The sequence below is a fragment of the Sarcophilus harrisii genome, chromosome 1 (genome assembly GCF_902635505.1).
Source record: "Sarcophilus harrisii chromosome 1, mSarHar1.11, whole genome shotgun sequence".
In the NCBI taxonomy this organism is placed as follows: domain Eukaryota; kingdom Metazoa; phylum Chordata; class Mammalia; order Dasyuromorphia; family Dasyuridae; genus Sarcophilus; species Sarcophilus harrisii.
The window spans coordinates 710,752,362-710,778,704 of record NC_045426.1 but is presented as its reverse complement, the minus strand read 5'-3'; the positions used below and the strand labels follow the sequence as shown (position 1 = coordinate 710,778,704).

General features: G+C 43.2%; 1 protein-coding gene across 1 annotated transcript in view; it reads right to left on the bottom strand.

Moving 5' to 3' along the window:
- TANGO2 (transport and golgi organization 2 homolog) overlaps positions 1 to 26,343 on the bottom strand; it is a 144,816-nt gene that overhangs the window by 76,072 nt on the left and 42,401 nt on the right. Inside the window, exon 2 of the mRNA XM_031948998.1 lies at positions 18,588 to 18,693. Within this exon, the coding sequence (XP_031804858.1) occupies positions 18,588 to 18,643 (56 nt within the window). The 5' untranslated portion in view covers positions 18,644 to 18,693. The remainder of the gene's footprint in view (positions 1 to 18,587; positions 18,694 to 26,343) is intronic.

The window sequence follows — 26,343 nt, the reverse complement described above, 5'->3', positions numbered from 1 at the left end:
CTGCCTGGGGAGAAGTGGGGACCGTTCACTCCAGGAAGACAACAGCCCTTGGAGTCCACCAGAGAACCACATGAGAGGAAAAGGACTCCCAGGGCCAGTAGCAGTGGTTCCCTTCACCCCACTCATCCTCTAGCTGTGTACCTCACTATTCCTGTGCTTCCCATCTGGGCTCACTCTCCCACCATGATGAATCTGGAGTGTGTTAATGGGAAAATGCACTCCAGGTTTTTTTAGAGGGACGCTTTGTAGTGACTGCTCTGGCTGAGCCATTTGATCAAATAAACACCGTTGCTAAGAACTGCATCCACTGGCTCCCTGTTCGGGGAGCACACCAGGAGGGACTAGTGAGACAATGCTGGAAACCCAGCCCCCAAGGGGGAGAATCCTTGAAGCAGTAGTTGGCCACCCCGAGGCCGGGGCCCCTGGCTCACCAGAGTGAAAGACAGTTAGGAAAGTCACTTGGGAGAGGGCTCTTCAATCAACTAAGTCACTAAGTCATCATCACAGCTAGTCAATCCTCTGGGGATGCAATCTGGAGTCCTAGAGGGTGGAAGACAAATCCATCAATAGAGCCCATCTTCTTGGCCTTAACTGAGGCCCCTTAAGCCTAGCTGGTTGCAGAGGAATGAGCACAAAACAAGCCTTCTGTTATATAATGAGCCCTGGGAGTGATTTCAGGCTAGCTCTTCCACCAGAGGTCCCAAGTCTCCCTATCTCAGTCTATGAACAAGATCAACTGGATCCCACAGAGCAGACATGGGGAAAAACGTGTGGGTAGATTTCCACTGTTGTGACGCTATCGATACTAAATCTTGGATTCTGTCCTTTCAGAGAAGATGGAGAGATGTGGGCTGAAGGATAAGACACTGAAGAGGATTTGGGACTGATCAAACACCTGAATCCAAAAAGTGGTTCCTAAAGGAATTAGTCAGTCAAGAAGCATTTGGGAAGCACCTACTACGTGCCAGACTAAGTGCTGGGGTATAGGAAAGGCCAAAAACAACTACTTTTGTAAAAGCTCACAGTGAAAAGGAACACAACATGCAAATACCAAGTCCATACAAGATACAGATGTAAATTAGAGATAATCTCTGAGGAAGGAACTAAGATTCAGGAGGGAAGGACCTTTACAAGACTTCCTGTAGTTGTTTTGTCCTTGGTTCTGGAAGAGGACTTGCAAGTGACCCAGAGTTAAGTGAGAGAGGGCTCGCTTTCTGCTAGGGAGCTCAGAATGCCTGGAGATAGCCTTGGGTTAGATGGCAGAATTTGGGCTTTTTAAGCCAAGGTCTTTCCCAGACCTATTTATCTGAGGCAACATCCATTCAAGGTGAGAAATGAGGCAAAGAATGGCCTCTTTTATCCAGTTAAAAAAATCAATCTGAGCGAAAGATCCTCATTTCTGGCTATTTACTCTCACTGAGCCATCGGGGCCCAAACAATGGAAGACAACAGAAAAAAGATGTCTGAGATGTGTGTGTGTGTGTGTGTGTGTGTGTGCGTGTTTGTGTATTTTATTTTTCTAGCAGTATATGGAAAAAAGGTTGGGAAAGTGGATAGTTAGGACAGCTGTAAGAAGAAGGAAGGGAAAGAGGAACCTACCTATATGTCATTGGACAAGTAAGTCCACAAGTAAATTGTGGACTAGAAAAGATTGACTACCATCAAGTTTTTCTTTTATTTATTTATTTTTCCTTTTAAAATTTTAATTTAATTTAATTTTGTTGTTGTTGTTGTTGTTGAGGCAAGTAGGGTTAAATGACTTGCCCAGGATCATACAGCTAGGTAGTGTTAAGTGTCTGAGCTCAGATTTGAACTCAGGTCCTCCTGACTTTAGGGCTGGTGCTCTTAGTCTTTCTTCTATTAAAAAGCCTAGACAGCAATGGGGACAGATCATTACAGGGATTCGCCATTCTCCTCTGAAAAATGGAATTATCTTATTAACAGACCAAAGAAAGGAAGAAGTCAAGTATTAGTCCATGCTTTCTTTTGCCAAGGCAGCAAACAGCTTAACCAATGCCACAGGCTTAAGACTGGATTTGAAAGAGGACCGAGATGAAACAGAACATACAAGTATCTTTGGGAAGACCTCTGGGAATGGGACTGAAATAATGACCTTTTGTATCAACTCATAGAAACACCACACTAGCAACTGGAAAACATTTGTAATTGTGTGTACAAGGATAAGGGCTAAGTACCTACTAAATACTGTGTCTTCAGGGAATGTGTACAGACTGAATGAATAAAACAAAGTGAAACTTGGTATCTCTTCTATTACTTCCTTATACTCTCCTTCTTTCCTCCTCTAGGAGTTTTTCTATCTTTCTTCCCCTTCTTTCTTTTGGGTAAAGAGTAAATACCAACAACAAAAGCATCATTCCCATTTTTTTGTGGGAAAAACAGAGAAAAAGATACAACTGATAGATAAGAGAACATATAAGTTATAAGAAGGCAGGGACCTTATTTTACATGAGCTTTATGTAATCCCTAGCACCATGTGAGGATTGGAACACTATCTGAAAGCAGTAGAAATTAAGGTGCTTTCCCAATGAGTGGTAAAAATGGAAACCTACCAGTCTCTCAACCAGGACACCCTACCTATAACTGCAACAGCTTGAGCTATATGTGCCGTAGAGAAAAGAGAAATCCTCTGGAACTCTGGGATTAGATCCCATCAGTAGCTAACCATCAACTTAAGAGGGATTTTTTTTAATTGCTGTTTTTTGAATTGAAATTAATTTAAATGTAAGTCGCAACTAAGCAAGTTGAGTTTGTATTATTTCTGCTCAATATTAAGTGTTAAGGGACAGGTCAATTCTCCGAGAGCCTCCACAACTGGATCATAACATTTGAAAGCGTTGCAGGGCAGCCTTTGCTGACACAGGTGTTGCGGACTGGGAATGAGATAAATTGGAGGCAGAGAGAAGAAGAGGGAGGTCAGACAACACAACGGTCTCTCAGTTGGAGAGGTCAGAGAAAAGCAACTTCTTCTCAGTCTCCTTGTATCATCCTCTCATATAAGAAGATTCATTCTGGGTTGGATCTCCAGCAGCCACTGTCAGGTGGCTCCCGTGTATTCCAACAGCTCTCTCGTGTATTCCAACAATTAAGCTTTTAATGACCCTCCTTATATTAAATTGAATATGCTCCTTCAATTTGTATCCACTGGTTCTGATTTCTGGAATCAAGATAAATAATCTTCATGCAGAGAATAGAGAATAAAGGCAATGCTTCTACCTTCAGAAGGGATGAGTTTTTGGAGATGAGAATTGAAAGCAAGATCTCTTGTAGTAACAGAGTAACAGTATCTTGTAAATTAATAGTGTTTCCACCTCAGGCGCCAAATATCTCCAGCAATTCAGTACTTCCTTACTTTCAGATAAAGTATAAAATGAAATCTGAAAATGAAACCAAGAATCCTCAAACTTTCTAAAACTAAATCAAAGTGACAAGGATAACACTGTAAAGCGGCTTGCTTTCCCTTTGCTTTTTCTGTCCTCTCCTGAGCAGTCTCGTCCTCTTCTAAGTCAAACAGATATTTTTTTTCTTTCTTCCTTTCTTTCTTTCTTTTCTTTTTTTTTAAATACAGCCTTTTATTTTCAAAATACATGTGAAAATAGTTTTCAGCCTTCACCCTTGCAAAACCACGTGCTCCAAATTTTGCTTCCTCCCTTCCCCTCCACCCTCTCCCCCAGATATCAAGTAATCCAATATATGTTAAACATGTGCAATTTTTCTATATATATTTCCACTTTTATCATGCAGCACAAGAAAAATCAGATCAAAAAGGAAAAAAATGAGAAAGAATAAAAAAGCAAGCAAACAACTAAAAAAAGTGAAAATGCTATGTTGTGATTTCCATTCAGTCCCCACAGTCCTTTCTCTGGAGGCAGATGGCTCTCCCCATCACAAAACCATTGGAACTGGTCCAAATCACCTCATTGTTGAAAAGAGCCACACCATCAGAATCACACAGATGTTTCTCAAGTCCAGATTTTTCATATAACCCAAAGCCTACTCATCTTCAATGTCATGGAAGAGCGTTTACACTCCTGGGGCTTTTGTGAAGTTTACTCCATCCCATCATCAGAGAACAATAGAATTTCAGGGTTGGACCAGCTGATTCCTTGTGCATTTTTCAATTCTGAGCCATTGATTCTGCCCTCTGATGCTAAATAACATATTTAATCCCTCCTCAATAGGTCTTTAAATATTGAAAGACAGCTATTTGTTTATTTTTTTCTTTCTTGATGTTTTTTTCCCCCTTTTGGTCTAATTTTTTTTTTTTAATAACAACAAAAAATGGATATGTTTAAAAGGATTGCACATACTTACCCTATATTACATTGCTTTCTGTCTTGGGCAGGAGGGAGAAAAATTTAGAACATAAAGTCTTTTTTTTTTTAATTGTTTTTTCCTGTATATTAACTTTTAAAAATATACATTTCTTTATAAATCATGTTGGGAGAGAAAAATTAGAACAAAAGGGAAAAACCATGAGAGGAAAAAAAAAAACAGAAAAAAGAAGTGCATACAGTATGTGATTTACATTCAATCTCCATAGTTCTCTCTCTGGATGCAGATGGCATTTTCTACCCAAAGTTTATTAGGAACCCATTGGATCACTGAACTACTGAGAAGAACTAAGTCTTTCCTAAGTGATCATTACACAGTCTTGCTGTTACTGTATACGATGTATTCCTGGTTCTGCTTGTTTCGCTCAGCAATCAGTTCCTGTAAATCTTTCCAAGCCTTTCTAAAATCAGCTTGTTCATGATTTTTTATAGAATGATAATATTCCATTACTTCATATACCACAACTTATTCAGTCATTTCCCAATTAATAGGCGTCTACTCATTTTTTCAATTCTATGCTACCACAAAAAAGAGCTGCTACAAATATTTTTGCACCCGTGGATCCTTTTTCCTCCTTTATCATTTCCTTGGGATTCAACAGTGCCGGGCCAAAGGGTATGCACAGTTTGATAGCCCTTTGGGCATAGCTCCAAATTGCTCTCCAGAATGGTTGGATCATTTCACAATTCCACTAATAATGCATTAGTGTCCCAGTTTTCTCACATCCCTTCTAACATCCATCATTTTTTTCTGTCATCTTAGTCAATCTGAGAGATATGAGGTAATACCTCAGAAGAAAACAAAGTCTTACAAAAATGAATGCTGCTTTTACACGTATTTTAAAAAAATACTATTAAAAAATAAAAATAAATAAAAGACAGCTATTAAGTTCCCTTCAATTTTTTCTACATCTTTTTAAACCAATTCCTACATGACCAGAACTCAAGGACTCTCACCATTCTGCTGACCTCCTTTGGATATTCTTTAATTTACCAATGTCTTTTCTAAAAGTCCACCCAGAACTGAACACAACAGTCTCAATCAGGTCTGAGAGGGAAGACCTAGGTAGGAGAGTAGCCTCCCTATTCCTGGACACTACGCCTTTCTTAACAAGCCTAATATAATCCCTAGTTTTGTTGGCAGCCATATCACCGGTCATATTGAGCTAAAATTTGCAGACCTTTTAAAGGATGAAGTGCTATCTTAGCTATGCTTCTATGTACGACTTGTAAAGGTGATTTAAGCCACTTTTATAAATTTCAGGTTCTTCAGCTAGTTTGCCTATGAAATCCTAAATTTATCATCAGAAGGAATTACATTTTACAGATTTCGTCAAATTTTAGATGGGAAGGGAACTCATCTTTACTCCAAAGGAATAAGTTAACAAGGAATCATCTAGCCCAGAGGCATCAAAAGCAGCTGTTGTCAGCCTGACTAAAGCCCAAATCGGATTAAAATGGAATTGAAAAATATTTGATGAAATGAATACAAATATAGTAGAACATGGGTAATGTTAATATTGGTTTTCTAACTCAACTCGCAGCCTGAAGGAATCCTTATGTAGGCTTTAGGGGCTCCCATTGTTATCTGTGTTTGACATCACTTGAAACACTCCTTTGTTTCCCAGTCCTGAGAAAGCTTGTTGTAGTTTGGGACCATTCTTTTCAGACTGTTTGTATTTTAATGACTGGGGGAGCTCGCTAGATGCTCTTGGTATAACAGAAGTAAAAAATGCACTTCCTGGACTGGGAGTGCCAAAGATAATCTATAAAGAAATAAGACCCTAAGCAGAACAGTGAGAAAAATAATAATAATTAACATTTCTAGAGTACTTACTCTGACCCAAACATTATGCTGAGCACTTTACAATTATTATCTCATTTAATCCTTACTACAATGCTGGGATGCAAGTCCTATTATTATTCCCATTTAACAGATGAAAGTACTGAGGCAGAGGTTAAGTGATTAGTCCAGCGTCCCACAGCTAGGAAATATCTGAAATTGGATTTAAATTCAGATCTTCTTGACGTTAGGCCCAGCAGTCCGCCCACTGTGTCACCTCAGCAGTTCAAAAAAAAAAGGGGGGGGGGGAGGAGGAAAGTGTTTTTGTTGAGAAACCTTGAAAGGTAGGGAAGGGACAGTAACCTGGGATTCCAAGCTCAGATAGAATTGAACTTGGTAAAGGTCATACTTCTGATGCTTCTTCTATCTAGAGCAGTTTCCTCCTGGTTTGACTATATTTTCATCATCATCACAACCATAATTTTCATCTTCATCACAAATGACATCATCACTACCATAACCATCTTTTTCATCTTCATCACCAACATCATCATCATCATCATCACCATCACCATCATCATCACATGAATAGTGCTTTAAGGTTTACAAAGTGTTTTACCCATATTATCTCATGTTATTCTGACAAGAATCACGGAAAGCAGGTGCTATTATCATTCCCATTTGAGAGATGAAGAAACCAAAGATGTACATGAATTCAGGTTTCTCCTGGCTCCAGGCGCAGCACTCTATCCACTGAGCCTCCTGGTTCAATCTGACCTCTCCTCATCACTCACTCTGAAATAATAGGGCGCTGCTTCCACAGGATTACCTAGCGTCAGGGCACTTTTCCCTCTCCGACAGCCTAACAAGCGAACAGGCTCTCCCTAGAAACCCTGCGGCATCCCGTTATCCTGAAGGCATTCACAAAGGAAGTCCTCTGCACACTAGCCCAACAGATGGGCAAGCCAAAAATATTTCCAATTAGGACAGGCTAAGTTTAGTGAAAAGATATGGCAACTATTATTTATGATAGTTTTTGGGAAATGTATGTATAGCCATAGTTTCTTTTTTTTAATTATAGCTTTTTTGCTATGTATGGGTATGCATGGGTATGTGCATGAGTAATTTTTCAACATGGTCCGTTACTTCAGTTCCAACTTTTCCCTTTCCTCCCTCCACCCCCTCCCCCAGATGGCAAGCAGTCCTATACATGTTAAATATGTCCCAGTATATCCTAGGTACAATATCTGTGTGCAGAACCCAACAGTTCTCTTGTTGCACAGGAAGAATTGGATTCAGAAGGTAAAAATAACCCGGGAAGAAAAACAAAAATGAAAACAGTTTACACTCATTTCCCAGTGTTCCTTCTCTGGGTGTAGCTGTTTCTGTCCATCATTGAACCGTTGAAACTGAGTTAGATCTTCTCTTTGTCGAAGAAATCCACTTTCATCAGAATACATCCTCACACAGTATTGTTGTTGAGGTATATAATGATCTCCTGGTTCTGCTCATTTCACTTAGCATCAGTTCACATAAGTCTCTCCAAGCCTCTCTGTATTCATCCTGCTGGTCGTTACTTACAGAACAATAATATTCCATAACATTCATATACACAATTTATTCAGCCATTCCCCAACTGATGGGCATCCACTCAGTTTCCAGTTTCTGGCCACTACAAAGAGAGCTGCCACAAACATTTTGGCACATATAGGTCCCTTTCCCTTCTTTAATATCTCTTTGGGATACAAGCCAAATAGTAGTACTGCTGGATCAAAGGGTATGCACAGTTTGATAACTTTTGGGGCATAATTCCAGATTGCTCTCCAGAATGTTGGATTCGTTCACAACTCCACCAACAATGCATCAGTGTCCCAGTTTTCCCACATCCCTCCAACATTCCACATTATCTTTTCCTGTCATTTTGACCAACATGAGAGGTGTGTAGTGGTTATCTCAGAGTCATCGTAATTTGCATTTCTCTGATCAATAGTGATTTGGAACACTCTTTCATATGAGTAGAAATAATTTCAATTTCATCATCTGAAAATTGTTCATATCCTTTGACCATTTATCAATTGGAGAATGGCTTGATTTACAGAGATAGTTTCAAAGGCGATATTCTTATTTGGGTAAAGTTCTCACTTTAGAGACGTATATTACAAAGTACTTCCCCAGATATGTCATCTGATGTGAACAAGCCTAATTTTGTGGACAAGAAACTTAGCCAAGAGCAATTAGCCAGCAGTTACATGACTTAACCAAGGTCATACAGCTTCCAGTGGAGCCCAGAACCCAAATCATCCGGCAAGAGTCTTTTCACCTATTTTTTTTTTTTTAAGAGCAAGAGTTTCTGGGAGAGTATGATAATCCTGTTCCAAGATATTCACAGATATTAACTGAATTGAACTGAATCAAATTCATCAAACACTTATTAAGCAGGAATCAGATGCAATGATTATTCCAATCTCTCGTGTCACTCTGGCTGAATCTCTCCTATGTATTTCTCTTCTAATTCCAGATTTTAGTTATTTGGGTGTGTTTTCATCTGTCTATTGGTTAAGTTCCTTGGAGAACAAGAATTCTAGGATTCAGAGCCGGAAAGAAATTTAAGAGCTCATCTCCCGAGCTCCGAATGCAAAATGAAGTATAATTTTTCAACTTTATTTTTCTTACATTTTTTGCAACATGACTAATATGGAAATATGTTTTGCATGATTTCACATGATATATTTCACACTGATATATTCCTTGCCTTGTCAGTGAGCAGGAGAAGGGTAAGCAGAAAAGAGAAAAATATAGAACCCAGATTTTTCTTCAAAAAATTGTTAAATAATTTTTAAAAAGAGAGAGCATCTACTCTGACCATTTTGCAGATAAGGAAAGTGAGGATCGAATGAGACCCTTGTCTGAGCTCATACAGAAAAGTAAAGACCCAGAGATTAAAATTCAGATTCTTTAGATCCAAGCCTGGCTTTTTTCACTGCAAGGAGAGGTCTCATTTTGTATTTGTGTCTCTAACTCTTGCCTTGGCACATGTACATACTAATAAACTTTGTTGAATGAACCCTCACTGAGCACCGTGCCCTTTGCCAAATGCCACTGCTCCCTTATCACCCCGCTTCCCCACCTCTGCCCAAGGAAAAGATTAAGTTTCATTTACTTGGGGCCTTGTATCAAGCTACCCAACTGAAAACATTAGATTAATGTAAGTAAAGTCAAGGGGGAGAGGGCCATACAAATGCCACATACCCAGCCGTGGAAGCAGAAGTATGGGTCAGTGGCTATAATGACCCAAAGGGAAAAGTCACCAAAGGTTCAATCCCTTCCTACCAGCAAGGACCCAGTCTGCTAAAGCCCAGAAAGTACATAAATCAAATTGCAACTGAGTGGATGCCCGTAACTGTATAAGTTCTGGTATATGAATGTGATGGAACAATTCTGTTCTATAAGAAACAACCAGCAGGGTAATTTCAGAGAGGCCGGAGAGACTGACAGGAACTGATGCTGAGGAAGTGAGCAGGACCAGGAGATCATTGTACCCGGCTACAAGAAGACTATACAACGATCAATTCTGATGGACGTGGCGCTTTTCAACAATGAGGTGATTCAGGCTAATTTCAATGGTCTTCTGATGGAGAGAGCCGTCTGCACCCAGAGAGAAACTGTGGGGACTGAGGATAGATCACAACATAGTATTTTTACTATTTTTGTTGTTTGCTTGCTTTTTGTTTTAGCTCTTTTTTTTTCCCTTTTTGGTCTGATTTTTCTTGTGCAGCGTGATAACTGTGAAAATATGTATGGAAGAATTGCACATGTTTAACCTATATTGGATCACTTGCTACCTAGGGGAGGAAGAGAGGGAGAAAAAAAAACAAAACTGGAACACAAGGTTTTGCAGGGGGGAATGCAAAAAATCATTTATGCATATATTTTGAAAATAAAAAGCTTTTAAAAAAATCAAATTCCATTGAGATTTCCCTGTTCCTTGACCCCAGAAGCCACAAGTAGGCCAAAAGTTACCCAGAAAAGGAAATCAGGTCTCACTGGGAGAGGAGAGGTTATCAGGAATCCTAATGCTGAGAAGGGAACAGAGATCAGTCTCAAAGTCTCCCCCACACACTTGAAGGAAGCCAGAGGAGTGGGGGCAGATATGAAGAAGAAGAGAAATCCAGGCTTAGGGTCAGCCAGAGACAAAGGCTGGAATCAAGGGATGGCATGTCCCACTGGAGGGAGAGCCAGGAGCCAATGTCCCTGGCTCAAAGAGTATGTGGAAGGGAGGAAGGTGTAAGAAGATCAAAAGGTAGGAGGGGATCAGGTCATGAAGGACTTTAAAAGCCTAACACAGGATTTCATATTTGTTAATCATTGCTAACCTAAAGGGAGTTTTCTGTCTCGTATTGGGCAGGATTGCATCATTGTAGGCGCACATGAGATTTTTTTTTCAAGTCTTATCGATATCTTATTTTGACATCTTATTTATTTCCAAAAACATTCCTTTTCCTTTTCTTACTCTGAGAATCACTTCTTGTAACAAAAAAAAAAAAAGGGAAAAAAACAGTTCAGAAAAACCAAATCACTTAATCTGACAGCACATGCATTTCCCCCTACGCACGGTCCCCCACCACTGCAAGGTATAGTGGGAGACATATTTTCTCATCTTTTTCCAGGGCAAGCTTGGTTACTATAAACACACCATGGCACTACCCCCCTCTACCCCCCATTATGTCAGTGCAGTCACTGTGTCTGTAAAGGGCATAACGATGATGATGATGGTTTTAACGGCATAAACGTCCGAGTTACTCTGCGATCCCTGCAGCCACACTTCTGGGAAAGAATCAAACGTAACACTCAGCACTTTCCATCCCGGTGAAGGCTTGGACACTTGTCACATCTGCAGATGCCATGGAGTTGTGGCAGATGGATGCAGAACAGAAGGACCTTAACTGGCTAGAACAATGAGATGAAGTTCGTAGAGGATAAATGAAAACTTTTATGCTCGGGTCCAAAAAATGAGCTGCACAAAGATAGGAAACAGGCAGCATACCCTGTGAGGCGACTCCCCACACTGGAGCTGACTCCCCTAAGTCAGGTCCCAGACCATGTCTGTGTCTTTGGCTGGGGCTCTAGAGCTCATCTGATGCGATAGAGCTTATAAGTCCCCACCAGTGAGCTATAATATGATTATCATTCAGTCAACAAGAATAAGTTGGTTTTTAGGTGAGGTTATTTACTAAGGCACAATATTCTCCCAAAAGTCTGTGCCACTTAACAGTCTAAAGGAAAGTGGGTTCATGTTTGGAGATTACTTGTGTCAAAAGGCCAACACACACAATTTCTGATTACTGAAAGGTCTTTTCTCCTCTGCAAAGGGGTTCGAGAAGTCCCCTTAGGCATGATACAGCCTCAGAATTATTCTCTGAGCTCCTCATGGAGCGGTGACTCTGCCTTCTTGCCTTGTATCTCATCTGTTCGAAGTTTCGGATCAAATCCCAACTACCAGCGGATGCAGGAATGTGGGACAATGTACTGGGGGTGACTCTGGGATGCCAGATGGGAAGATGGGAAATCCTAACACCTGGTTTGTGAGCTCCTTCACCCCTCCTCACCCCCACAAGGGAGGAAGTTCTTTGGAACCAAAGATTATTCTTTGTAATTTCACAACATTTATTTTCCATTGTTCAGTAGTAGTTATTCTTCCTCTCAACATTGTAGTCCTTGCATATATCATTTTTCTGGCTCACTTCTATGTGTCTGGACCCTTTTGCAGAAGCTACTCCAGTTATTGCTACATTATTCACTGTTCAATGTCCAAGCAACAGGAGACCATCAGAAAAAGTTTCAGACTTCATTTCATTTCTTTTTTCTTTTCTTTTTTTTTTTTTGCTGAGGCAATTGGGATCAGGTCACTTGCCCAGGGTCACACAGCCAGGAAGTGTTAAGTGTCTGAGACCAGATTTGAACTCAGATCCTCCAGACTTCAGGGCCAGTGCTATCCACTGTACCACCTAGCTGACCCACTTCATTTCATTTCTGTGAAGGTTTTTTAATTATCTCATTTGGATTTATTTGGAACTAAGATATCCAGATCCACTTTTTTTTTAATCAATTTTATTTTATTTTTAGTTTCAAATTCTCTTACTCCCCTCACTCGTCTCCACTGAGAAGGCAAGAAATAGAAACCCCATTACAAACATAAAGTCACACGAAGCAAATTTATGTGTTAGTCATTTTCAGGAAAAGGAAGAAGCAAGTAAAAAAATGCTTCAGTCTTTCTCTTAAGTCCCCAGCTTTCTGTCTGAAGGTGGGTCTTTCATCATGAGTCCTTGGGAACTGTGGTGGGTCATTGCATTGATCAGAGTTACTAAATCTTTCACAGTTAATTATATCTTTACAGTACTGTTGTGACTGTATAAACTGTCCTCCTCGTTCTACTGACTTCACTTTGCATCAGTTAATATAAATCTTCCCAGGTTTTTCTAAAAGCATTCCTTCTGTCATTTCTTACAGTGTAATGTTCTCTTGTTTTGTTTTTCTTGGGGTCTCTGGGCAGCCTTCCTTTCAGTTCAGTAATCACCACATGAGTAGTTAGGGGTTAAAGTCCAAATCCTTTATTGTTTCCTTCAAAGTCCTATCTCCTTCACTTGGGGTTCAGCTAGTTTTCTGTAGGCCTTCCTCTCTCCTTGGTTCCAAGAGCTTGAGCTCCTGCCTCCTTCTCTGCCCTCTGAATCTCTCCCGAATCCAAAGGTTTGTGCTTCAGCCTCCAGCCATCACAAAGGTGGAATGAATGTGTCTCAGTGTTTGCTGGCTGTTATATACTCCATTATCATAGGTGTGAATCTTGTGGAACTATATTAAGTACTAAGTACATGTGTACTCAACTAGAGAACCGTTAAGCACCATGCTAAACAAACATTATCTCTCTCAATTCCACTGACTTAGCACTTTGTAAGAATCCTTGTTTCAAGTTCAGAGTTCTGGCCCATAACATTACAGTACAATAGTATTCTATGACATTCATATACCACAATCTGTTCAGCCATTCCCCAATGGATGGGCACCCTTTGCCACCACAAAGAAAACTGTACATAATCTTGTAGACATGGGTTCTTTTCTTCTTTCTTTAATTTCTTTCAGATATAAACCTACAAGAATTGCTGGGTCAAAGCTTAATAGTCATAGTTTAATAGGTTTAGAGAGGGGATATGGTTCTAAATCATTTCCCAGATTGTTGAGTTAGTTTACAGCTCCATTAACTGTACCTATTTTTCCACATCCCCTTCAGCACTTGTCACTTTGCTTTTCTGTCACCTTGGCCAACAAAGGTGTGAGATGGTACCTCAGAATTCATTCAATTTGAAGTTTTAATTAGTGATTTTTATTGATGTAATTTATTTAATTAACAAGCATTAATATATAATCATATCGTAACAATGATAATAAATTTAATTAATTTAGTGATATAATTGTTTCTTCAAATACTGCTTCGACAGCATCCTAGAAATTTTGGGGATGTCATTTCAATGTTATTATAGTTCAGGAAATAATTGTTTCTGTGATTCATTCTTTGACCCACTCATTCCTCAGGATTAGGTTCCTTAGTTTTCAATTGATTTTTAATTTATGTCTCAAAGGCCCTTTACTGAAGTCATTTTTATTTTATTATGGTGATGGAAAATATTCTGCTTTTCTAGATTTGTTTGTGAAGTTTTCATGCTGGGATACATTGTGAAGGTGTCACATACAGCCGAGAAATGTATACTCCTTCCTGTTTCCATTCAATGTTCTTAAGAACTATCATATGTAATTTTCTAAAATCCTATCGATTTCCTTAACTTCTTATTTTATGGTTAGATGTATCAAGGCCTCAAAAAGGGGCAAACTAAGGTCCCCCACTATTACAATTTTACTATTTACTCCTGCAATTCATTTAACTTTTCTTTCAAGAATGAGGATGCTGTGCCATTTGGTATAGAGTACTGATATGGTACCTTTTAGCAAAATTTCCTGTTTCTCTGTTTGTGTCTTTTTAATTAGGTTTATTTTGACTTGTACTTTGTCGGAAATCACCATTGCCACTCTTGCCTTTTTTTTTTATTTTACTTGCACTGAAGTAAAATAAATTCTGTTCCAGCACCTTATTCTAATTCCATGTATATCTTTCTGTTTCAAATATGTTTCTTATAAACAACATATTGTTGCAGGATTCTGGTTTCTAATCCATTCTGCTATCATCTTCCATTTTATGAATGAGCTCATCCTGTTCACATTCACAGTAATTGCTACTAAATTTGTTTTTCTCCATCCTATTCTCTTACATTTATCTTTCTCTTTTTACTCTGTCCCCTCCTCAAGAGTGTTTGGTTTCTGACTACTGTCTCTCCTTAATCTTCTCTCCTTTCCTCCACTTCCCTTTTTCTTTTCCTCCAAATTCTGTATGGATTAAAAGATGAATTGCTCTCCCCTATTGGGTGGTTTATGTGTATTCCTTCCTACTCGAACCAGTTCAGATGAGAGTGAGCTTCAAGTTTTCCCAAATTCCCCCATTCTCCCTTATGTTGTATGCTCCATTTATATAAGACAATTTCCCTCACTCTTCTTTTCCTTTCACCCTTTTCTTCAGTTCATCCCCCTTTCTAATCCCCCAATTCTTTGAGATGGTCCCAACATAACAGAATCATTCACAGACTCTCTCTTTTAAAATTATTCTAAGACCCCTGTTGATGCAATTTTGAGGGATTACATGTATCATTTTCCTATATAAGAATGTAAAGAGTTTAGTCTTATTTAATCATTTGTTTTCTTACTTATGCTTAACTTTTCTCTATCCCCTTGTAAGATCTAGTATCAGGAATGTCTGAAAGTCCTGTTTCATTAAATATCCACTTTGGATGCCTTGCCTTCTGAATCATTATTTTCCGAGTCCTCCATTCCTGTACCATTGGATTCGTTCGGACTCCTTTCAGGATTTTCTTCTTGACCCAGGATCTCTGGATTTTAGCTACGATATTCTTGGGAGTTTTCATTTTGGAGTTTCTTTTAGGAGGTGACCGATGGATGCTTTCAATTTCTACTTTGCCCTCTGATTTTAAGGTTATCTGGGCAGTTTTCTTTGGTAATTTCTTGAAATATGATTTCTAGGCTCTTTTTCAGGTTGTCCAATGACTTAAAACTATCTCTCCCTGATCTATTTTCCAGGCCAGTAGTTTATCCTATGAGAGTCTTCTCATTTTCTTCTTTTTCAGTCTTTTCATTTGTTTGTTTTTTGATGTCTCATTAAGTCATGAGCTTCCTCTAGCTAATTCTGATTTTTAAGGCATTATTTTCTTTGGTATTTTTGGTACTTCTTTTATAAAGCTATTAATTCTTTTTTTAATATAACTTTCTTGCATAGCTCTCAACTCTTTTTCCATTTTCCTCTATCACTCTAATTTAATTTTTAAACTCTTTCTATGCTCTTTTAAAAATCTTTCTTTAGCTTTTCTAGGAATGGTTATTGACCTTGTGTCTTCTCTGCAATTTCCTTTGAAGTTTTGTTTGTAGATGTTATTTTTTTCTGAGTTCGTGTCTTGAGCTTCCCTGTTATCAGAGCAGCTCTTTATGATCAGTTCTTTTTCATTTGCTCATTTTCCTAGTCTACTTCTTGACCCCTGGCTTTGTTAGCGTTGTGCTCTGGTCACTAAGGAGGGCAAAGTCTGGCTTGAGCCTCTGTCTTTTATGTTCTCCTGATGTTTTCATAACTCAATCTGCTTCCAAGTGGCGCGCTCCAGTGGAGCTCTTGTTTACCGCCCTCCTGATCTGAGCTCTCTGAGTGACTGACCCAGATTTGGGTCTGCTGACTTGTGTATTCATTCAGTTCCACAGACTGTTACAGGGTGCAGTCACCATGAGCCTACTGTGAGGCTCTGCCAGTTTCGAGTGGCTGGACTGCTAGCTCCCCTTTGGTCTGGATCTCCTGACCTGGTCATTGCACTGCAGGCTTACGTAGGGGGCCAAAAGGCAGAAACAAGTTACTGCCTCTGCTCTGGAGTTCAAAACCACAAAGCTAAGTTTCTGCAACTGTTCCTTGCTCCTTACACAGAAGGACCCCGGCTTCCTCACAAACACTCTTCTCCACCCTGAAATTGGGATTTTGGAATGGGTAATGGGCAAAAAGAGGGCTCCCATTTCCACAGCCAGTGGTTCAGGCCAGTTACACCCACCTGGGGTTCAGGCCCTTTATTGTCCCTGGGCACTGGAATGTTCCTCCATGAGGCGGTGCCAGTCCACGCCCCAGCATCCACAACCCTCTCCTATCATTCCCAGCTTCTCAGGCCTAGAACAAAGACTCACTGGGAATTTTCTTGGCTTTCCTAGTCCGAATTTGGTCTGGTGTGTTTTCTAGGTTGTAGTAGAGGAGATTGGGAAGGCTCTAAGGCAAAAATCCTCCCTCTCACGCTCCCCTCTTGACTCTGCCCTCATTTCTGTGTTTCTTTATGAGCTTTCTCCCTCAAGTGTACAATAGATAGGAACTCGGTGGTTCAATATCAGCAAAAACCAACCGACAGGCGCTCCAGGCGCAGACAACATCAGATTCCCTCAACAGCGTCAGGCCCGTGACGAGCATTCCCAATCCACAACTCTCTGCCTCTCGAATCTAGGCCGAAGGCCCAAGAATTTCATTTTCATTAAAAGTTATGCTCAGCTGTGGCATTCAAGCCATCAGGGGCAAAACAGCCCAAGGGCCTAAACCGGGAAGACAAAAGCAGAGACTCTAGGATGAAAATAGAAGCATGAGGGACAGACCAGGGAACGGCCAATGGCCTTAATAACTGGGATGGCTCCCCCTGCTACAAGTTAAACACCCTCATAAATGGGATATTCACGGGTCCCAAGCACTTAAGAGTGGTGTCGTAGGAATCATTTTATTCCCGCAATTTTCGGGAGAGAATACCAAGGATCAGAGAAGGCAGCCCAAGGCCCTCTGGGAAGTCACCAAACCCAGTGCAGGCAGGAAATGCTGCCATCAGTTCTGAAAGTTGTAATTTTAGGTATTAGCTGTTAGATTCTCTTCAGCCAGACTCCCCAGTGTCTACATAAAAATCAGACAAAACTTCCCGAGACATGAAATGATAAGGAATTTCATTCAAAGAGCCATTAATATTAACATCAGAACTGACTAGGACAGACTGACATGGGACACACGGGCCCAGGACCACCCAGCATGACAGGCCCTCATTGGAGAAGGGGCCGCACTCTAGGGGCAAAGGAGAATGGAATTAGCTCAGAAGAAACGTGAGATGTGCAAAGTCCAGATGTTCATGGGAACTACTTGTGGCCGCCTTTTGGTCAAGCACTCTGGGTTCGTATCAGTCTGATCTGCCATGGTTTTCCAAGGTGATCCAAGAAGAGGTGTGTTTACTACCCTCCTGGTTTATGCTTGGTCTGTGAGTGACCACAAGCACTGTTTTCTGTGACCAGGGTCCCAGCTCCCCTGGCTCCGTGTATGCTAGTGCTCCTCCTCGCTCTGGGACTGCCACCCAGATCCAAGTAAGGGTGATGCCGGTGGTACCAGCCAAGGGACTCTGGAATCTCCTTTTATGGAGGTTTTCTGGGAAAACTTGGGTCATAATTTCCCTGGATGAGGAAGCTTTGGCGATTCTCAGTTTCATCGCATGGATGGAGGGAGTACTCACACCAAGGAAGTACCGTGAGCTGTGTCTCCAAGAAATTACTCTTACAAATAGAATATTTTAATGTACTTTTCTCACATCCACGGTATTATACACCACAAAACCATGGTAACCGATGAAAACAAAATACTAGGAAGGTTCTTACAATAGGATGGATTAGAACGGCAGACTCCCATAACCTCAGAGAAAAAGTCTTGAGAACTTACCTGCTGAAGAGTTAAAATCTGGTCTCTGATACAATGTGATCATGAGGAAGTCTTTTAGCCTCAATTTGCTCATCTGAGAATGGGGATAAGAATACTTGTAGTAACTATTCCAATGGATTGTTGTGACGCTCGAATGAGGGCAGTTATATAAATATACTGCTTATCACCATGTTTATCATTGATAATTATTTCTGTCAAGAATCGATTTGACCTACTCTACCTCCCAGTGGCCATTACCGAAAAATCTGGTTTGAGCTCTAGGACGACCTTAGGAGAAGCCTTGGAGATCAGTTGATCCAAGTTCTCCTTTTGTCCAAAATTGCACGGGATTAAGAAGCAGGAAGCGGGTTAGTGACCGCTACGGGAGCTCTCCGGTTTCCGTTTCTGTACCTGTAAAAGGGGAGCTACGCTTGCGCTTCCTTCGGAGCTCTGATGTCTAACATCTATTATCGGTCTGACTGACAAGTACCAAATCGCTTTACCTTTTGGATGCTGGGGAGACAGAGGACTGAGACCTTAGCCTCCAGAAGGACACTCAGAGAAGAGAAAGCAGAGCCCGCCCAGCCGTGGGGATTACCTGTATGCATTTTTGGAAACAGGACGAGGGTCAAACTTAAAGAAGATGATGCACATGGGGAAGTGTCCCTGAGGCAGCTGCTTCTTGCAGACCCGGACAGTTCAGTCTGTGGGCAGAGGAACAAAAAGGGCTCGGTCATCCAGTGACTTAGGAAAGCACGTCAGGTCAGTAAGCGCTCCGGGAGCCCTGCCACGTTCGGCCGCCAGGGATCCTTTCAGCAAGCAGTAATTCAGCAAACGATCGGAACTCCCAAAGTTATGGGGCCGGAGCATGACGTGCTCCAGGAGCCCGGCACAATTTTACTGTGTGAAATCATGCAACCGATATGTTATCAAATGCCTTCTATGTGAGAGTACACATGTGCACTACATGGAAACAGCTTCTGTTCTGGCAGGAGAAACAAGGGGAACTCTAGAGCCCTTCCAGCCTTCTAAATTTTTTTTTTTGCCTGAGGCAATTAGGGTTAAGTGACTTGCCCGTGATCACACAGCCAGAAAGTGTTAAGTGCCTTGAGACCAGATTTGAACTCAGGTCCTCCTGACTTCAGGGCTGGTGCTCTATCCACTGCACCACCTAACTGCCCACCCCCCTTCCAGCTTTAAACCTCTCTATAAGAAAATACACATTTGTTTTGGGGCTGGATCCGAGATTTTGCTGATGCAGAGAACTTACCCATTAAGGAACTCCTTCCACCATAGCAGCCCATTTGCCTGAGTCCTAGAGGGCAGCTAGAAAGTGAAGTGGATAGAGCCTGGGCCAAATCGGGCCTTGGGCACTTACTAGCCAGGACTGAGACTGGGCAAGTCACGTCATCCTGTCTGCCTCAGTTTCCCCATCTATAAAATGAGCTGGAGAAGGAAATGGCCAGCCACTGTGGTATCTCTGCCAAGAAAACCCCAAGTGGGGAGGATGGCAGTCATAACAGAGGAGCATTTCAGGGATGGGGGCAGCCACAGAGAATACTAAGAGGGGAGAGATGGAGAGTCTTGTTTATGGAACAGCCAGGAGGCCACAGTCACTGGCTGGAAGAAGAAGGAGGAATGTGTGAGAGGACTGGAAAGGGAGGAGGGGGTTAGTATCCCCCACCCCCAATGCTCACATAGACACACAAATGCCTGCATACACACGCGTGTACACACACGTACACATCCTTGTACACAGACACATACGCACACGTGTGAGCACACCCACCCACTCCATTTGCCATATGTAAAGTGTCACAGGTAAGAACTGATCTCGGGCCTTGTATACCAACTGCCCCGTTCCTTCTCGTCCTCATCTAACCCTGTTTTGCTTTCTCTTAGGGCTTTTATTGCCTGTCAGAAAGAAAAAAGCCACATGTATGAATCACACCATCGTTCATCTGGGAACTAGTCATTCACTGTTTTAATTGTCTTCTTCAGGGAGGAGTTCCAAGCTAAAAGCCAATCAGGCTCCTCAAAAGAACTACAAGTGGAGTCCCAATGACTAGACGTCCTAATCCTCATTAGCTGCCGTTACCCCATCCACCAAGTGGGCGCGAATTCCCTAATAGACCAGTACTGCTTTTGCACGGGGACCTGAAGTGAGTTAATAATGAGCAGAAAAGGGATAATCATCCAATGGAGAAAGGGAAGGGTACCATTTTCATTACCCAAATTCCTTTTCTTTTCCCTGGGGCCCCCTTTAAAAGGGGCAATCCCTTTGGAATCCTACTTTAAATTTCCTTTACCCCCCTCTCCCCAGGGATTTTAGCCCGCACCGGGTCGGCCTGCCCAAGAAAGCAAGGGCTTCTAACTGGGAGGGCGTGAATTCAACCCCCAGTCAAGGGTGTGGGACCCTCCTTTGGTAAGATTAGCCGGTAAAACAAAATTGGGAAAATGGGCCTACCTCCAAGTGAAATTTTTCTCCGAAAGGCTCCCAAACCCTTGGAGGGCCAAATCTAAGGAAGCGGGGGTGGGGGGTTTAATTTAGGGGCCCAGGAGTGGGGCGGAAAGGATTGGTCCCTTTTCCCCCACCAGGGCTAAAGGACCTTTCACGGGCCCCCTGCCTAATAAGATGGGCCGGGGCCAAAAAAACCACTGGGCCGGTTTTGGGCCTCCCACCTTCAAAAGTATTCAATCCACCCTTCCTCCCGGGTCCCAAAGTTTGGCCTCAGCGGTTTCGCTTGAGCCCAAGGGGCAGGCCTGGCAGGGTCCGCCCAACACATCTCCCCCCAAACCGGCTGCCTGGCTTTCCCTGGAAGATGCCCAGAGCCCTCGGGCCCGTGGGAACACCAGCACTGTTCTGATCCAACAGCTGCCCGCCCTGGCGCCAGCACTCGCCACTCTGACGACAGATGAGCGGACAGACTGAGGGCGACAGGCACATCTGCAGGGCGCAATGTGGCCCAGGAGACTCGTGGCTTTCCTTCTCCAAGCAGTTACACAAATGCAGGCAGCGCCTCCAGTTCGCCAGAGTTCTGAGCCGCCACTTATTTTAGAACCTAAATGAGCCTTTCAGGATTTTCTGTGTCTGTGTTCCAAGAGAATGCAGACATTTCCCACCACATTTAACACTATTTTGTTCCCACCATCAAATCTGGAGCCGCAAGTGCCACATTTGCACAGATTTCAAATGAACATCCCGCCACCGGCTACTTGCTCTGTCAAGCCCCGGATCAGCATCAGAGTGCGCCGCCACTGGGCCCCAATTTTGGCTCCGAGACGTTAATGCCAGACAAAGTCATTCTCTGAGGCTGCAGGTGGAAAAGGTGTGAGAGGGAGAAAATTGAGGCTATGAAATGCGCGCTTCTTGGGCTCCCCCCGCTCTCCTCTCCAGAACCCTCGGCCCCAGCTCTCCCTGGCTTGGACAGCGAGGCAGCCCTTCTCCTTGCCAAGGCCAGTCGCCCAGCACACGCACCTCCACTGCATGCGGTGAGCTCTCTCTGCAGTTCTCGTCTGGAACCTCCATCCTTCCTATTCCCTTCCCATGGGCCCAAATGGCCTTCATCTCCAAGCTACGGCCTATGTTTCTCCTCTTTCTCAGCCAAACATCCCAGAAAAAGTCTGTCCACACTTGCTATGTCTCCCCAGCCCTCTGTAACCTTGCTTCCAACCTCATCACTTCCCTGAAATGGCTCTCTCCAAAGTCACCAAGGATTTTGCCCAAACTGCTGCTTTCTCTTCCCCCCTCCCCCCACCCCATTCTCATCGTGTTTTTTTTTTTTCACCAGGCAATCAGGGTTAAGTGACTTGCCCAGGGTCACACAACTAGGAGGTATTAAGTGTCTGAGGGGTCCTCCTATCCCCTGTAGCGCCCCCTGGCTGCCCCTAATCCTCCTCCTTTGTGACCTGTCTACTTCTGGATACTTTGATCTTCTCTAGGTCTCCAGCCCATGGGATCATTCCTCCATTGGCCTCTGCAGGGCCATCCCTAAGCGGAAGGCACCTCGAGGGAAAGAAAGGGATCGGCATCTCCCCGGCACCTGGAGGGAGAGTGCCCTCCGCCATCGCCCTGGGAAACAATCTCCATGGGGACGCAGCCTGGCAACTGCTTTCCTGAACAGGATGTGCTTGCTACAAAGACCTTGGCCTGTTCAGAACCAGAGACTGGGAGGATTTTATCACTGGAAATCGCAACTGCCACCGTACCTTAAGAACCTTGGGATGTCCCCACCAGACTTGCAAACAAAACCTTCCTCATATGTTGTCTCTCTCATTAGAATGCCCTGCAGGGCAGGGACCGGACTGCGTCTCTCCCAAGTTTAGCTTAGCCTGGCACCTGGCATACAGCAAGCACTTAAAAATGCTTTGTTCATCTTTTGTTCATCTTTCCATTGATTTGTCTATTTGTCCATCTAGCCAGCCGTCCATGTACCCACAATGCCACTGGCCTGACAAACACTAGCACTTCTTCATAAAGCAGCACTGTTTCTTGCTGTATTGAACAAAATTTTTTTACAGCAATAAAATTGCTGCAGAAGCTGAGTGTGACAGAGACACCCCCGAGGGGAAAGGCCCTTTCTTTGCAGTCCCTAACAGGCTCTAAGTTGAGGTCCCGGCCTATCTGGAACCGTTCTGGGACGGACAGCGAGCAGAATCAGATCCCTTAACTAGCTAGCACAGGGGCCCAAACCTAACAAGATTGTCCCCACTTTATCAAGTAGGGCCTGAAATCTGGAAACTGCCACAGGATAACTTTTTGAAGATCTCGCTAATCTCTGAGAGTTAGTCCAAAGTTGGAAAGAATCCCAAGATCTTGCAGGTCACATCTCCCCACTCACTGATCAGACCAGCACCACTAGATTCTAACGGGTTCTCCTCGGCCCAAGGGGTCCCTGGCTCAGCTGTACAGCTTTCTCCTAGGGAATAAGCCAGACCCCCAGACTCCTGGATTTCTTGTCCTCTCCTCCCTCAGTCCTAGCCAGAGGGGCTTGGCCGGTGCACGACAGGGGCAGCTGCTCACATCCCGTTCCTATTCCTGTCCTTCACGCTGACTTAGGAACTGCATACAAAATCATTCCAATGGCCTGACAAGCGCGTGGATGTAATGGATTACTACTGTGCTATAAGAAATCACACGTGAAGCTGATGAGCACAGAGAAGCCCGGGAAGAGTTACGTGAACTGATACAAATCAAAGCCACAAAGAAAACACGATGACCCTGATGACATAACAGACAGTCACAGTCCCAGCCTCCAAATAATCACAAGTAAATGGGGAAAGACTACACAGATTGAGCAGGCCCCGGAGAAGAAACAGGAGAAGACACTTCCTCTCACTCCTTTGCAGAAATGGGAAACATGCGACTAAAAAACATTATCTATATTTAAATTTTTTTCAACATATGGATTGTTTTTTTCTTTTAAAAAATATTCTCCATGCATATGTTTTGAAAAATAAAAAGCTTTAATAAAAAAAAAGAAAGAAAAAAATTCTTTGTATATGAGATGATTTGCTGAGAGGGAAAAGGCTACAAAAAGAAATGAAGATAAAGCCAAAATATATTTTGTAAAAGCCACTTATAGATGTATAAGTATAGGGGACATAAATAAACTTTCCTAGTCCTGAGTCTCCCTCAATTGCGCAGGTCCCCCCTATAAGGGGGAAACTGAAGCAAGGACTTTAGTCCAACAGAGGATAATGAATGTTTTGTGGACTAAAGAGTCACGTCCAGGCATCTTAACCCTTATCCAGGGACCAGTTGGATGTTATTTCTCTATTTCACCTTTCTCGCTGGTAAGGACCACCATGCAATTGTCTCATCTCTCTTAAGTTGCAGGGGACTCCTCCAGCCTGTTAGAAATAGGGTGGGGATAACCCAAGAACAGGACCCCCAGGCCCCTGCCCGTCTGCCCTTGCCTGAGAGGGGCAGGTACTTGCACTGGTTTTGCACTTCTCCTTCAGGACTTGCACACCGCTGTCAGCTGGTCCTTTGTGGGAGGTTTCCCCTAACTGAAGAGAGTGTATGGGGTGGAAGATCTAGGGGAGGTTTGAACGGTTGGCTGTCAGGGCCTGGGCGCTGCCCCCGTACTGCTCTGGGGGTGGGCCCGTTGGGAAAGAAGCCAGGAGCTCCTGTGGCCTGTTTGCAGGGAACCTGGAGCTGCAAGCTGTGCACACACTAAGAAGTGTGCTTAAGAGGGGATCTGATGTCACACCTTAGGCAAGATCTGAGTCGCTGATCCTCAAAGGCTGTTATCCCTCCGCTTATGTCCTTGGAGAGCTGAGTGGGGCAGCTGGAGAGAACCAGGATCCCAGAAGAAGCAGCGTTTTGGGAATCCCTGAACTCCCTGTCTCAAAGGAGCCTGAGAGATCCCCCATATCTACAGTAGAGTTGAAGAGGAAGGAGATCTCTGCTGCCAGCATCAAGCTTCTCCCTGGGCCTCTGGGTAAGGAGCTTCCTCTCTCCACAGGTGACCAGGGGGTGGGGTTACACTGAAGCTCTACTTCATAGGTTGGCAACTCTCCATCCCTGCAGCCTTCAGCTCCTTTCAGAACCTCCATTCAAGGAGGGCACCCAGGCCATCTGCCCTTCATTCATCCCCAGGATTCACCATGCCCCATCCCTGGGTCCCTTTATTCCCTCCCCTTTCCAGCTCCCTTCCTGTGCTGTCTTCCCCCATTAGAATGTAACCTCCTTGAGACAACCCTTCTATCTTTATTCATATTCCCAGCACTCAGCACGGTGCCGGGCACACAGAAAGCACTGAGCAAAGGTTTGCCAAAATAACAAGCGACCGAATCAAAATCTGCACTTTGGCCATTTCCATCCAGATGAAGATACTCTCATTACTGGGTGACTGGGATGGCAGAAACTATGACACACAGAGTGGCAGACTGGGGAAGGGGAAAGAGGGCCGCAGGGAGCCGGACACCGGGAGGTTTGTGGAGACGGCCTTCATCGGCAGTGGACTTTCCCCTGATTTGGCAACGTTCGAGCATGGCCCCCAAGAACTTCTCGCCATTGTCTTTAGATCACACTCTTGCTGGCTCTGAAACACGATGGCACCTTATATTGTTTTATAAACTAAATTTCCTTTCACTAGGAGATTTCAAAATACTCAAAAGAAATCCATAACTTGATAATCCCAAAGCCAGCCAGGCGAAGCTCAACCACATCACGAGCTGCTTCAGGGCCACCAGTTAAGCAAGATCACTGATCACCCCAGAAGGGGGTCTCTCAGGCAATGTTAATGACAGCGTATTTCTACGACGACTTTTAGGTGTAAAAATCACTTTCCTCCCAAATATTCACTAGGTGTGTGTGTTCGTGCTGAAATATCATTATTTCCTTTTTACAAATGGGGAAACTGAGGCTCTGAGGTTTAGACACCATGCAGGAGGCAGGCTGAGAACTCCTAATGTGCCTCCAGCTGGACACACACCTTCAGTTCAGCACCAATCCCGGCCTCTCACCCACCCTTCCCCCTCCCTGGAAGTCTCCCAAGGTTTGGCCCAGCTGTGGTCTCCATCCTGTTCTTGCTTCTGAATTTCTTTTCTATCCAGATTCCCAGTATGAAGCAGGCAGCCTTCTACTTCCTGGCTGCTCTCTCCACCTCTCATCTTTAGGTTTTCTAAGGATTTTACCATCAGGAAGATGCTCTGGGCCTTCTGTATCCTAACTTTACCCATGGTGGTTTTTGATATATCCCAGGTTGGTGTAAGAAATTAAATAGGGGGCAGCCAGGAGGCTGTGAATAGAGCACCAGCCCTTAAGTCAGGAGGACCTCAGTTCAAATCTGGCCTCACACCACTTAACACTTCCTGGCTGTGTGACCCTGGGCAAGTCACTTAACCCTAATTGCCTCAGCAAAAAAAGAAAAAGAAAAATGGGAAATTAAATAGGAACTTGGGGGAAGTTTTGCGACACAGAGCCTACAACCAAATACTTAACTCAAATTCCACAATAAACTACTATAAACACCCTAGAAGAGAAAAAGGGGGAAAAAATCAGATTTCTTCTTGTGTACAAAAAGTGGGCCAAAAGTTTTTGCAAGGATTTTCCAGGCTATGGGGATGAGGTACCCTTAACCCCAGTGATGTAGAAGGGATAAGCACAGAATGAGAGCCTTCCAAGATTTTCTCCATTTTACCCTGTAAGTATTTTGTGGGTGGGCAGTTTGGGGGAAGACTCAGCTTCCTAGCTGTGTGACCTTGGACAAGTCACTTCCCCCATCTGCCTCAGTTTCCTCCTCTGTAAAACGAGCTGGAGTAGGAAATGGCATCTTTGCCAAGGAAACCCCAAATGGAGTTGCCACAAAAGACAATAACGATTTTCTTTGTGTGTAATTGTTTGC